Genomic DNA, 15048 nt, shown 5'->3' on the forward strand with positions numbered 1-15048 from the left:
AATTGCTGTGAACACTAAGCAAGTTAATCCAAGCAAAGAGCTTGGAACAGCACCTCATCCACTGTAAGTGTTCAGTAAATACTAGCTCACTTTATTTTAAGCAGAGATGTATGCAATCCAACCAGTATTTTGGGAAGGCAATATGGAGGAGGGTTGGGAGAGGCAAGCTGGAAGCTGAGGTCATAGACTAGAAGAGCAGGTGGATTCAAAGATCCAATGGGCGTGGGTTTCCAGGGTTCCACCTGTGTTTTCCAGAAGGTAACACCACTTCATTCTGTGAGCCATAACCTGCCGTCAGGTCATTCATGGAAGAGTTACTGCTGCCCACAGCCCCTCTAGCAGACCCTGGTAAGTTTCCCTGCCAGCATCGGCAGTCACCTGGTGACGGTAAGTTATTCTTATATGTCTTCAGCTGTTGAGTGGGAAGACAGGTAATACCTTCCCTGGCGCCCTCTGAGGTGGGGGCAGGGCTGTCCAAGGGAGAGAAGAAGGGAAGGGAACTTCTCAGATTCCAGAGGGTGTGAAGTCTGTCTTTGTTCCAGGGGTAGGAGCAGCAAATGCTCTGCTTCTCCATTTCCTTTCTCTTCTGTGAGCCTTTCCCAGGGGCCTACTAAAGGGGAGGATGCAGTCCTGCTCTAAGGAACTGCTATGATTTGAGTGTATGTGTCCCTCAAAATTCCTACTGAAACCTGATCACCAAGGTAATGGTATTAGAAGGTGGAGCTTTTTGGGGAGGTGATTAGATCAAACGGGCCCTGGCCTCATGAATAGGATTAAAGACCTTATAAAAGAGGTATGAGGTAGCTGTTCACAGCCCCTTTCCCCTTCTGTTCTGCCATGGGACAACTCAGTCATAAGGCACCATCTATAAAGCAACGAGCAAGCTGTCCCCAGACACCAAATCTGCCAGTGCCTTGACCTTAGACCTCCCAGCCTCTAGAACTGTAAGAAATAAATGTTCTACTCTTTATAAATTACCCATTCTCAAGTTGTTTTTGTTTGTTTATGTTTGTTTGTTTTTTGTTTATTTTTGAGACAAAGTCTCACTCAGTTGCCCAGGCTGGAGTGCAGTGATGCGATCTCAGCTCACTGCAACCTCTGCCTCCCAAGTTCAAGCAATTCTCCTGCCTCAGCCTCCCGAGTAGCTGGTACTATGGGCGCACGCCACCACACCCAGCTAATTTCCGTATTTTTAGTAGAGACAGGGTTTCACCACGTTGACCAGGATGGTCTAGATCTCTTGACCTCGTGATCTGCCCACCTCGGCCTCCAAAAGTGCTGGGATTACAGGTGTGAGCCACTGCACCCGGCCCTTCTCAAGTATTTTGATATTGCCACATGACTGGACTAAGGCAGAAACTCACAGCCCCACATAAGAGAGAGGATTCCACACTCAGAAGCACTGCCTGGGGTGCTGACAATTTACAAAGCACTGTCAGGACTTTGAATGCAGATATCTGGGCCCCCTACCAACCCCTACACCCTCCTCTGAGTTTGGGGAGAGTTTGTCTCCTGTGCTAAATTGATAACATAAATGACCCCAATAATCCAGGACCCCTTGTATCTGTGCTTTCTGCAAAGTGATTTTGTAACTCCTCTCCCCAGGAGTAGAGTCTATTTCCCTACCCATGCAATCTTTGTGATTTACTTTAACTAATGGAAAGTAGTGGAAGGAATTTTGTGCTACTTCTTAGCCCAGGCTGTAAGAGAACTGTTTTGTTTCTGTCTCCTGGAACCCTGCCACTGCCATGAGAAAAAGCCCAAGCTAGCCTGCTGGAGGACTAGAAATCATGTGGAGAAAAGCCAAAGCCTGCTTAGCCCATTTGCCCTTGGTCAGGCCGTTACACAGTGAGACGGCCAAGATGAGCAGAGCCACCTGACTGCAGATACATGAGTGAGTCTTGCCAAGCCAACTTAGGTCAGCAGAAACACCCACCAAACCATAGACTCAGAGAATAATAAATGGTTGTTTAAACCACCACTTTGAGGATTGGTTCATTACAAAGCAATAGTTAACTGATACACCTCCTGATCCTCATTGCCCAGATAAGTAACCGAGGCCTTACAGACAACCAGTCACTTGCTCAGTGCTACACAGTCAGTGGAGGGCCCAACTGTGAATCAAACCTGGATCTTCAAGACTCAAAATCCCTTGGCCAGGCGCAGTGGTTCATGCCTGTAATCCCAACATTTTGGGAGGTCAAGGCGGGAGGATCACTTGAGGTCTGGAGTTCAAGACCAGCCTGTTCAACATGATGAAACCCCGTCTCTACTAAAAATGTAAAAATTAGCTGGGTGTGGTGACACACACCTATAGTCCCAGCTACTCAGGAGGTTGAGGCAGGAGGATCCCTTGAACCAGGGAGGCAGAGGTTGTGGTGAGCCAAGATTGCACCACTGAATTCCGGCCTGAACAGAGAGAAACTCCATCTCAAAAAAAAAAAAAAAAAAAAAAAATCTTTGCTATGGCCAGGCATGGTGGCTCACACCTGTAATCCTAGCACTTTGGGAGGTCGAGGCAGGAGGATCCACTGAGCCCAGGAGTTTGAGACTAGTCTGGGCAACATAGGGAGACCCTGTCTCTTTTTTTTTTTTTTTTTTTTTTTTTGAGACAGAGTCTCGCTCTGCCGCCCAGGCTGGAGTGCAGTGGCCGGATCTCAGCTCACTGCAAGCTCCGCCTCCCGGGTTCACGCCATTCTCCTGCCTCAGCCTCCCGAGTAGCTGGGACTACAGGCGCCCGCCACCTCGCCCGGCTAGTTTTTTGTATTTTTTAGTAGAGACGGGGTTTCACCGGGTTAGCCAGGATGGTCTCGATCTCCTGACCTTGTGATCCGCCCGTCTCGGCCTCCCAAAGTGCTGGGATTACAGGCTTGAGCCACCGCGCCCGGCCTCCCTGTCTCTATTTTTAAAAATAAAAATTTTTTTTAAAAACCCTGCTGCCTTGGTAACAAGGACACCTACGACTAGACTGTGGAATCATTATTAAAGGTTCCCAATCATTAACTTGGAAACCCACCAGCCATACCTCACCTTCAATCTGTTTTCCTTAACCTGTTTTCACCCATGCCTTCTTTGAATACACATGAAATACATGCTGTCTCCCTCCTATAATGTATTTGAAACTGTGTGGTTAGTTTCTTTACCATTCAGTACCTGAATTTCCTCATCTATAAAATGGGGATGTTGTACCACCCCATTGGTTGCCATGGGAATTAAATGACTTAATGTTAGGGAAGTGCTTAGAACAGTGCCTGACATGTAGCAAGGACTATATCATTAAATAAAATAAAAATGTGACTAAAACTGATTCACAGCAATGGCAATTTTATTAGGAAAACATTTTTATTTGGATCATGAGAGCGACATATATTTTTCACTTTGATCTGGTGACATCAGTCTGAGTGTTGAGTCAGCTTGTCTGCCATAAGCTCTTCTATCCAAGTTGGTGTGGGAGAAAACATCTCGTGGGTGGCAAACCAGTTTTTGAAAACCAGACGTGCAGAAAAGCACATCTCTCATCTTGAGAAGCAATCTTAGGTCATTATCACACATTTATGTCATATTTCACAGAGAATATATTCTTGGTAGGTTGTATGCAAATCAAATCCTAAGGTAAGTCTATTATTATTTAAAGAGCTCTAGTTGGGTGCAGTGGCTCACACCTGTAATCTCAATACTTTGGGAGGCCAAGGCGGGTGGATCACTTCAGGTCAGGAGTTTGAGACCAGCCTGGCCAACATGGTGAAACCCATCTCATCTAAAAATACAAAAATTAGCCGGGCATGGTTTCACGTGCCTGTAATCCCAGCTACTCAGGAGGCTGAGGCACAAGAATTTCTTGAACTCGGGAAGTGGAGGTTGCAGTGAGCTGAGATTACGCCACTGCACCCCAGCCTGGGCGACAAGAGTGAAACTCTATCTCAAAAAAAAGAAGATTATAGTTGATTTTTTTTCTTTTTCGTTTTTTGCCTTGCACCTATTTCATCGTTGTGTCTTGGTTTGCTTGACCTTCCTGTCTCAGAAGTATGCTTTTCTCTGGGAAGACTTCCCAGAATTCCCTTATCTGGATCAGGGCCACTTCTCTATGCTCTCAAAGCTGCCTGTGTTCCCTGGTGCAAGGATTTATCATACAGTATTGAATCATCTGTTCCTGTGTCTGTCTGGACTCTCCTCAGAGCAAGCACTGGGTCCTACACCACCTTATTCCTCGCACCATGAACATGCAGTGAACACTGCATGCCAGGCGTGGTGGCGAGCGCCTGTAGTCCCAGCTTCTTGGGAGGCTGAGGCAGGAGAATGGTGTGAACCCGGGAACCAGAACTTGCAGTGAGCCGAGATTGCACCACAGCACTTCAGCCTGGGCGACAGAGCAAGACTCTGTCTCAAAAAAAAAAAAAAAAAAATTAGCCAGGCGTGGTGGCAGGCGACTGTAATCCCAGCTACTTGAAATGCTGAGGCAGGATAATTGCTTGAACCTGGGAGGCAGTGAGCCAAGATCGGACCACTGCACTCCAGCCTGGGCAACAGAAGAAAATTTTGTCTCAAAAAAACAAAAAAAATCTAGGTGGCAATGTTATGCTGGTGGTTAAGGACAGAGCCTCTCCTACCACTGTGCCACTGACTTGCTATGTGACCCTGGACAAGTCACTTAACTCTAATATGCCTCAGTTTTCTTCTGGTAAAATGGGGACAATAATACTGACCTACCTCAAAGGGCAGTTTTGAGGCATGACTAATGCTTTTTATAAAGCATTTTGAGATCCTTCAGCACAGGAATTCTCAAGACCTGAGTATTTTTTATAATAACAATGTCCACCATGAAGTTGATCTGTCTATGTGTCCCAGATGCTATCATTAGTCTACACGGTTCTCCAAGAGACTGAATGAATCCATTGGAGAAGTAGTGGATGACTGGCCAGAAAAAATTTGAGAATGCTTAAACTCATTCCCATGGAAACATACATAGGATAACTTTTCTTTGATTAGGTGGGATTTCTCCCTTTTTACGTGGCATAGTAGTTATTTGTGACTTAAGAATAATTTTGGAATAATTTCTATTAATATCAACTCTGAAGCTAGTTATACTGAGATTGTGTTTGTTCATAACAAAAGTGAAATGAATCTAAAAAAAAAAAGACACCACCTCTGTGCACATTTCATTGGCTAAAGCAAGTCACGTGACTATGCTTACCTGCAGAGGGAGTGGGGAAGGCAAGCCTACCACGTGTCCAAGAGAAGAAGTAACTAGGTATTTGTGAGAAGTTCTAAGGCGTACCATACCCACAAATTGACTTCATGACCGCTAATGAATCATGGTTGTGAGCCATAATTCAGAAAACACTCATTGAAAGGTTTCGTATGCTAACCTACAATCTGGCTCACTACAACTTCTTTCTACTGGTCCCAGCTCTGCCCCTGGGGATACTCAAAATACATCTGCTTCCCCTGCCTCAGAACAGTCCTAGTTGGAGACAGCATCTCTCTTCCTTAAGTCTGTCTTTCTCCTGGTGAAATACTCCCAATTCTCCCAGTTCTCCCCAGAACGAGACTTTCAGTTTTCTCTCCTTCCTGGTCACCCTCTTCAGCCAGTACACCTCCTAAAGTGTCACCTCAAAATATGGTCTAAACGGGTTGGAGCTCAAGAGTTCCCATTTACTCAGAGAGATAAGGTTGAGTAAGCTTAAGGACAGGACCGACTTTCAGAAGCAATTTCTGTACAGCCAGCTATTGAACTTCCTCATTCAGTAAATTCTGATAATCATATTCCCACTGGGGGGCCCATGAAATCTGATCAGATCGTTTTCCAGCTTAAAACTCCCACAATGGCTTCCAGTGACTCAGGATAGAATACCTATTCCTTCAAGTGGCCCAGAAGGCCCTGTTGTAGGTTGGCTTCCGCCTGCTTCTCCAGCCTTGTGTTTCACAACCATTCCTCTCTCCCTACACTGCAGGATACTGGACCTCTTTCAGAATCTAGAATATCCTCTTTCCCGACTTCACATTCACACGAACTGTTCCCTCTGCTAGAGCACTCCCAACATCCTCCTCTGCCTCACTGATTTAACTCCTCTTTATCTTCAGCTCTGTTTAAACATCTCTTCCTCCAGGCAAGGATAGGTCCCTCAGGTATATGCACATTACACTTCTCTCAGTACTTGGCTCACTCATAATTTACTTGTAACTAATTGTAATTGCTTATAATTTACTTGTAATTACTTGTCTATCTTGCCCACTAGATTGCACATCCCATGAGAACAAGGACTTTTTTCTGCTGTGTTCACCACTCACTCTAGTATCTACAATTAAGCTTAGCACATAGGAGGTACTCAAATGTATATTAACTACCAAATAGGTACTAAGCATGTTGGTACTTGGGGGTTAGGGATGCAAAAATAAATACCAGCTTACTGTCCCTAACAATTCCTAGTTTGGGGATGGGTAAAGAAGAAAAAGTGGCCATGGAAAGTGCTATATTCATTGTATTATAGAGAGCGTTGGGGAGCACAGAAGAGGATCAACTCAGCGTTAGAAGGATTAGAGAAAGCTTCCAGAGGGGTGGAAATCTGAGCTAGCAAGAAAGCACAAGGGAAAAGGCATTTAGGTAGAGGAGACAATTTGTCCTGACACAGAAGCATTGGCTTATGTTATGCATGGATAGACAAAGAATTTGTATGAAAGGGGAGGAGCAGGGCATGACAGAGACACAGATGAAACAGCATCAACAACCAGGGATCAGGGCAAGAGTCTGGACTTGATCCTGTTGGCAATGCAGAGAGAACAAAGGATCTTTCTGTAAAAACGGGTTCTCGCTATGTTGCTCAGGCTGGTCTCAAACTTCTGGCCTCAAGCGACCCTGGTGGCCTCGGCCTCCAAAAGTGCTGGGATTACAGGCATAAGCCACCATGCCCAGCCTAAAGAACAAAGAATTATAAGCAGATGAATGACACTCAGATTTGTGTTACTTATTAACACAAATGACATATGTTAAAATTTTATTTAAATTTACTTAACCATTTCCAAAACTTACTGGCTTAAAACAACCACTACTTTATTTGTTCACAATTCTGGGGGTCAGTGATTTAGGCTGGTCTTGGCTGGGGTCACTCATGATGTTTGGGTCACCTAACTGTTTAACTGAGCTTGGGAGGTCTAAGACAGCTTCCAGCACGTGTCTCCAGCAGGTTGGTCCAGGCTTCTTCACAGAGCAGCAGAAGAGCTCCAAAATGAGCATGGAAGTTGCAAGGTTTCTTGAGGCCTACACGCAGAAGTTGCACAGCATCCCTTCCACCAGACTTTATTGGTCAAAACAAATCATAAGACTGGCCCAGATTCAAGAGGTGGGGAAACAGACTCCATCTCTTACTGATAGAAGTAGCAAAGTCACATTGTACTGGGACAGAATGGGAGGATTATTGTGATCAACGATCACACAATAGATAAGGGGTGGCATGAGAGGATGGGGAAGAATGGAAAAATTTAGGGCTGATTAGAGTAATAGAAATGAGTTTTGAGGCTACTGCCATTGATCAGTGAGAAATGATAAGGCCCTACCTAAGGCAGGAATGCTAGGAAGGGGAGAAATATAAGCAACGTTTCAAGAAAGAAATTTCAGATTGCGGCTGGGCGCAGTGGCTCATGCCTGTAATCCTCGCACTTTAGGATGCCAAGGCAGGCAGATCACTTGAGCTCAAGAATTCAAGACTAGCCTGGGCAACATGGCGAAACCCCATCTCTACTAAAAATACAAAACTTAGCCAGGCGCGGTGGCACGTGCCTGTAGTCCCAGCTACACAGGAGGCTGAGGCAGGAGGATCACTTGAGCCTGGGAGGCGGAGGTTACAGTGAGCCAAGATCATGCCATGGCACTCCACCCTGGTGAGAGCCAGACCCTGTCTTAAAAAAAAGGAAAAAGAAATTTCAGACTGTAACTTTTTGAGTTACTTAAGCAATCTAAGCTTGTTTCCTTCTCTATAAAATGGGACTAAAAAGAGTGTATCAGCTGACTCTGGATTTGCTGCCTATAAGTTAGCCTTACTCTGCAAGGAGCAGTATTGTTCAATAAAAGATTGCTGTCTAACACCACTAGCTTGCCCTTGAATTCTTTCCTGGCTTTCTCCCAGGCTAAGCCCCAGTTTTGAGGCTTGCCTGTCCTGCAATAAAAACACACCATAAAAATAGTGCAAAGAAAAGCCACAAAATGGATGAAAATGTTCAAATTAACAAATAATTCTTTCAAAGTTTTATAATAAATAGGCAACAACAAAAAAGAGCATATCCTAGGGTTTCTGTGAAAGTAGGAAACAATGATGTAAATAAAACAATGCTTTTTTCACATGGGCCTAGCTCAGGTACATTCGATATACAGTAGTGATTACTGTCACAGCGTCAAGGATGGCTGCAGTTTCTGGCATGGGCAGCAGGGCAAAGGGTGGTGTTAAGTTTGAAGATGAAGAATGCAGATGGGAAGAAGGGCAGATTGGCAGGGGTGAGAGTAGTGATTTGTTACTGGGGGTCTCTGCTTGACCCCCTTGCCTTCACTAAAGACCCTCAAATTTGAGATCTTCTAATCCAAAGGTTCTTAACTTGGGGTTTACAGATGGGCCTTAGGAAGTACCCAAGCCCCTGAAATCTTATGTAAAATGCTATGGTGTTTTCTATCTTTGTTCTTCTGAGAATGGCCAAAGCTTTTACCAGTCTCTCAAACAGATCTGTGACTCCTAAAACGTGAAAACCATAGCTCCAAGCTATCAATCTATATTGACCCATAGTGCCCCAATAGCTGACCCTCTGCTATGGTTGAACTGTTGCAAGTCACAAGGAAAGAGGAGCTCATGAACAAGACTGAGGCAATACTGCTAAGCTTCCAGGTCTCTCAATGTGATCCCTTCTACATTAAGCCATATTTTGCATTATTATTCTCTGTGGGCTTGGTTCTCTACCCGCTTCTTTTTTTTTTTTTTTTTTTTTTTTTTTTTTTTGTATTTTTAGTAGAGAAGGGGTTTTGCCATGTTGGTCAGCCTGGTCACGAACTCCTGACCTCAGCTGATCCACCTGCCTTGGCCTCCCAAAGTACTGGGATTACAGGCATGAGCCACCATGCCCAGCCAACCCCTTCTCTTTTTTTAGGGATACCTCAGGTGTACAAAATTGAATTAATCATAATCTTTGTTTATAACATACTTTTATCACTTCGTCATGAATATTTTTATACATAACTTTTTATTAACTTAGCTGCTTTTAATAATGCAATAAGCACCAAATATAAAAGCGAGAGCCCTAACAATAATCTAACTTTATGTTCCCTCCAGCCCCATCCTATCCCCCTATCTGTAAGAACCATTATACTGAATCCCATAGTGAGAACCATTCTTTCCCCCATAGTGATAACCATTCTTTCCTTCTTACATGGCTTTACTGCATACATGTTCTTTTTACGTTTTTAAATTCTTAGTTGTATTTAATTTTATAGCACCACTAGTCATTAGAGAAATGCAAATTAGGACCACAATGAGGTATCAAGACACATCCACTAGAATAAAGTTACTTATTATTTATTTTTGAGACAGAGTCTCCCTCTGTTGCCCAGGCTGGAGTACAGTGGTGCAATCCCAGCTCACTGCAACCTCTACCTCCTGGGTGCAAGCGATTCTTGTGCCTTAGTCTCTCAAGTAGCTGGAATCACAGGCATGTGCCACTACACCTGGCTAATTTTTGCATTTTTAGTACAGACGGGGTTTTACCATGTTGGCCAGGCTGGGCTTGAACTCCTGACCTTAAGTGATCCACCCACCTTGGCCTCCCAAAGTACTGGGATTACAGACATGAGCCACCCCACCTGGCCCAGTAGAATAAAGTGTAAGGTTGATAATCCTAAGTGTTAGCAAAGATGTGGAGCAACTGGACCTCTCATACATTGCTGATGGCAATGCAAAATGGTAGATCCACTTTGGAAAAACAGTATGATGGTACCTTATAAAGTTAAACATACATTTACCATATGACCTAGCAATTCTTCCCCTAAGTATTTACTAGAGGAAAACATGGGCTGGGCATGGTGGTTCATACCTGTAATCCTAGCTTTGGGAGGCTGAAGCGGGTGGATCATCTGAGGTCAGGAGTTCGAGACCAGCCTGGCCAACATGGCAAAACCCCATTTCTACTAAAAATACAAAAAAATTAGCCAGGCATGGTGGCGGGTGCCTGTAATCCCAGCTACTCAGGAAGCTGCAGCGGAAGAATCGCTTGAACCTGGGAGGCAGGGGTTGCAGTGAGCTGACATTGCACCATTGCACTCCAGCCTGGGCAAGAGAGTGAGACGCCATATCAAAAAATAAAAAAAAGAAAAGAAAACATGTACTCACAAAATTATATGCCCAAAAGGTCTTAGCAGCATTATTAATAATAGCCCAAAACTGGAAGCAACTCAAATGTCCATCAACTGGTGAAGAGATACACAAAATGGTGGTATGTCTGCACCATGGAATACAATTCAGCAATAAAAAGGAACAAAACATTAATACTCACAACAAAGTGAATCTCAAAAACATTATACTAAGTCAAAGAAGTCAAACACCAAAGACTACATATTGTATGATTCCATGCATATATGCAAAAATTTTCCCAGACCAAATATTTGAAAGGATTATCCAGGCTTCACAGAGCATAATCACGTAAGATTTTTATTTAAAGGCAAAGGACACAGGGCAGCAAGAGAAAGACTGGGTAGGTAAACATCAGGAATCTCAGAACTTCCCAAATACAAGCTCCCCATGGCCCTTATGCATATGTGGACTGCACTGCAAAGTGCCTTTGGATTGAATCATCATGATCTATGTGAGGAATCCATCCTGGTTTTGGAAGAGCTCAAATCAGAAGTTCTCAGCAGGGCTTTTATGTTGCTCTGGCCATGTAATTAAGCCAGACATATGTAACTGGTTAGACCAGCTGCAAATAATCAATAAAAGGAGTAATCAGTGGAGCTTCAGACTTTATTATTATTATTTTTGAAATGGAGTCTCTCTGTAGCCCAGGCTGGAGTGCAATGGCGCTATCTTGGCTCACTGAAACCTCCGCCTCCCAGGTTCAAGCAATTCTCCCTCCCCAGCCTAGTGGGTAGCTGAGATTACAAGCACCTGCCATCATGCCTTCTTGTATTTTTGTAGAGATGGGGTTTCACCATGTTGGCCAGGCTAGTCTTGAACTCCTCCTGACCTCAGGTGATCCACCTGCCTCAGCCTTCCAAAGTGTTGGGATTACAGGCATGAGCCACAGCACCTGGCCGAGCTTCAGACTTTAAACAGCACATTATAAACAGCACATTATAAATCCCAATGCCCTTATCTTTTTTTTTTTTTGAGACAGAGTCTCACTCTGTCACCCTGGCTGGAGTGCAAGGGCACAAGACGGAGTCTCACTCTCTTGCCCAGGCTGCTCACTGCAGCCTCAAACTCCTGTGCTCAAGTGATCCTCCTGCCTCAGCCTCCTAAGTAGCTGGGACCACATGCACATGCCAGCACATCCAGCTACTTTTTTTTTTTTTTTTTTTTTGAGACAGAGTCTTGCTCTGTCGCCCAGGTTGGAGTGCTGTGGCGCAATCTCGGCTCACTGCAAGCTCTGGTTCCCAGGTTCACACTATTCTTCTGCCTCAGCCTTCCAAGAAGCTGGGACTACAGGCGCCCACCACCACGCCCGGCTAATTTTTTGTATTTTTTAGTACAGACGGGGTTTCACCATGTTAGCCAGGATGGTCTTGATCTCCTGACCTTGTGATCCACCCGCCTTGGCCTCCCAAAGTGCTGGGATTACAAGTGTGAGCCACTGTGCCCAGCCTACTTTTTTTTTTTTTGGTAGAGACCAGGTCTCGCTATATTGTCCAAGCTGATCTAGAATTCCTGGGCTCAAGTGATCTTCCCACCTCGGCCTTCCAAAGTGTTGAGATTACAGGCATGAGCCACTGTGCCTAGCCTTCTTTCTACATCTTGATGGTGATGGTGACTATACTATTATATACAATTATCAATATTTATTAAACAATATATTTAAAATGTATGAACTATATTGTATGTAAAGAATAACTCCACAGAAAAGAAAAAAACCTTTCATTCAGAAAGGGCATCATGCTACATTTACTCTTCTGGGATTAAACTTTTTTCACTTAATTATTTTATTGCTCAGATTCATCCATATGGTTAAGTATCATTATAGTTCATTTGACAATTGTATAATATTCTATTATGTGAATATTCTAGTTTACTTGTCCACTCTCTTGCTCATGGGCATCTGGGTTATTTCTAGGCTTTTGCTTTTGTGAATAGGGCTGCTATGAATATTCTTGTACATGTCTCCTGGTGTGCATGTATGAGTTTCTCTAGGATTTATCCCCAGTATTGGATTAACTGGGTTATAGGGTAGCTGAATGTTCAATTACAGCAGATAAACTGTTTTCCAAAGTAGTTCTCTGCTTTTCTTATCTAGGTCTGTCTGTCCCCAATTAGATCATGACTCTAGAGGCAGGGGACCCTCTCATTTTGAATTACCACTGCTTAGCATTCAATTAGCACCAGGCTGGATATCCAGGAGTCCAAGGGCAGAAGCCCAGGCACCTGAGGCCTTTTAGCCTCAGCAAATACTAAGTACTATACAGAGTGAACAGCATGCAGGGACCATATGCCATGCACGGAGCCTGGTTAGGGTCCTACTCAGAGCACTAACCATGCCCCTTGAAGCTCCATCTTCTAGCTTCACCTGATTTTGAGTCTCAGAGATCTTCCAGGGTCCTCAATTACAATGCAAATCCCAAAAGAAGGCTTAACCTCAGTTAAAGTCCCTCCTCAACTGACACCTCTAATACCCAAATAAGGATGAGCAGGAAAGGCAGAAGGGACAAAAAGAGTGGCAGGAAGAGGAGGAATAAGGAAAGCGGAAGAGCCAAGAAGCCTTCAGGTATTCTAAAGTTACATACCCTTTTCTGCACATGACCAGTTTTCCAGAAAAAAAAAAAAAAAAAGTTTAAAAAGAAAATATCTGCAAGTGACCCTGAGCAATTTTTTATATCCCTGCCACTAAAGGTTACTTTCTTTTGGCAAAAGTTACAAAAACAACATATCGAGTATGCAGTCAGTAAATGATGAAATCTTGCCCTGAACACAGTGTGTGCAGTGAAGCCCTGTGATGCTGAGGGAAGAGTTAGGGATTAGGGGGTGGGCCAAAGAAAAGGTACCAGAGTTCAGCTGCAGACTAGAAACAACAGAAAGTCTGGAATACAACAAAACGAAACATCAGGAGATTCCTAGGTGTTCAGAAAGCAAAAGGAGAGTTACCATTCCAAAGGATGAGGAAGCCCAGTAATCTCCCACAATCCCAACTGCTACATCTCCAAGAGCTCCCTAGCTACCTGTCATACACGAGGTCTGGGAATACTTGCTAGAAGAATGAACAAAGAACAAGGCACACACAAGAGTATGATGGTTTTGTAGCAGAAGCAGCCTCCTAAGCCACATTTGGGCAGCAGTATTGTTGACAGCAGGAATGGTCAGAATTATTCAGCTCAAAGGGCTTTTCCAATGTGAGTAGGTAAGCAGATTATTTTGCATTGGCTTAGTATTTTTAGTTACTTGTTCCTTAAATTAGATCATGGGCCATATGGAAAACCCAGGCGGGCTTAATTGAGCCTACTGGCTGCTCAAGACTGATCAGGTGGAACTCACTTCAAGGATGACAGGGGCTCAGTAACTGGCTGGTACAAGTGGAACTAATGGCATGTATACTGACATGAAGTCCCCAACTGTAGCTCCAGGTCTATAGAGCTTCAACAACTTTATTGGCCAAATGCTTCTTCCTATGTTTACAACTTAGTGTAAGCCTGCTCACTGGCTTCTCCTTCTAAGCCCCTAAGGGGGCAGTGAACTTTGGTACAGGCCTGGATATGGGGCAGGGGGTAATGAGTGAGTTAGAAACCTGCTGATGTTCCACAATTGGACAACAGGACAGAAAATCTTCTACTTCTTACTGCCAAAAACTGCAGAAAGACATGAACAGGTTGGAGACAGGACCCAGAGTGTATCTCTGCCACTGGTCCCAGTTTCCAATTTCTGGTGCCTCCAACAGAGTATACCCTTTGTCTTCTAGCTTCAGGGATTGGGTGATGCTATGTCAGCCTATGCATTTTGCAGAAGTACATAGGGCCAAAATTGGCCATGAGGTTTGGTATTACCAGCTCCCCAACCTGGCAGGATGAGAAGAAACAGAATGTGTCCATGAAAAGCCTTCGGAAATGAGTCAGATCTTCCACCTGCACCTGGATACTGTATTGATTGGCCAGGAGCTCAATGGCACCTTGCACCACATACTCGTTCTGTAAGTGTGAGAGTGAGCAGGTGGAATAGACAACGTGGCCTCCTGGTTTGGTGGCAAGGAGTCCAGCCCTGAAACCAGAAAGAGACAGAAGCAGTGACTAGTGAGCTTCCCAGCAGTAGAAGAGCAACATAAGGAGCTGCAAACATGGACAAGGGAAGGTACTATGGGATGGGTAGCTGGTTAGACAGCCTCTCAAGTCCCTTCCCCAATGACACTGCCTGAAAAGCCATTCTCAAGGCAGATAGCAACCCAACCTTACTCCATGAGCTCTTCACTAGGAAGTCTCCTTACAAGGGCCCCCTGAGCTCTGTTGATGGACCAAATTGCTATGCTGGCTATGGAATGAGTCCTTACCCTAGTAGTTATTTTTCAAACATGTGCTACTCACTGGTACTGAGGATGAAATAGCATGAGTGAATCTGTGCAGCCCACTCTAGTATATATGTCCTACGAGATAGGGTTGTTTTTGTTTTTGTTTTTTGACAGAGTCTTGCTCTGTTACCCAGGCTGGAGTGCAGTGGTGCAATCTCAGCTCACTGCAGCCTCCACCTCCTAGGTTCAAGTGATTCTCCTCCCTCAGCCCCCTGAGTAGCTGGGACTACAGGTGTGCATCGCCACACCCAGCTAATTCAGATAGGGTTTCCATGTTCCAGAGATGATCCCATGATTTCTGTCTCCTCTAGGCAGATCTCC

General features: G+C 44.4%; 1 protein-coding gene across 16 annotated transcripts in view; it reads right to left on the reverse strand.

Annotated features, from left to right (window-relative positions):
• Window positions 1-15048, reverse strand: part of LOC102134628 (fatty-acid amide hydrolase 1) — a 60991-nt gene that overhangs the window by 25602 nt on the left and 20341 nt on the right. For all 16 annotated transcript variants that reach the window (XR_006692295.3, XR_012420621.1, XR_012420633.1 and 13 more), the window contains exon 6: window positions 14225-14423. Coding sequence is in view for 4 of the 16 variants with exons in the window: in XM_065533524.1 (XP_065389596.1) it covers window positions 14225-14423 (199 nt within the window). In the remaining 12 variants the exon portion in view is untranslated. The remainder of the gene's footprint in view (window positions 1-14224; window positions 14424-15048) is intronic.

This window comes from Macaca fascicularis, chromosome 1 (assembly GCF_037993035.2).
Source record: "Macaca fascicularis isolate 582-1 chromosome 1, T2T-MFA8v1.1".
NCBI classification, from domain to species: Eukaryota; Metazoa; Chordata; class Mammalia; order Primates; family Cercopithecidae; genus Macaca; species Macaca fascicularis.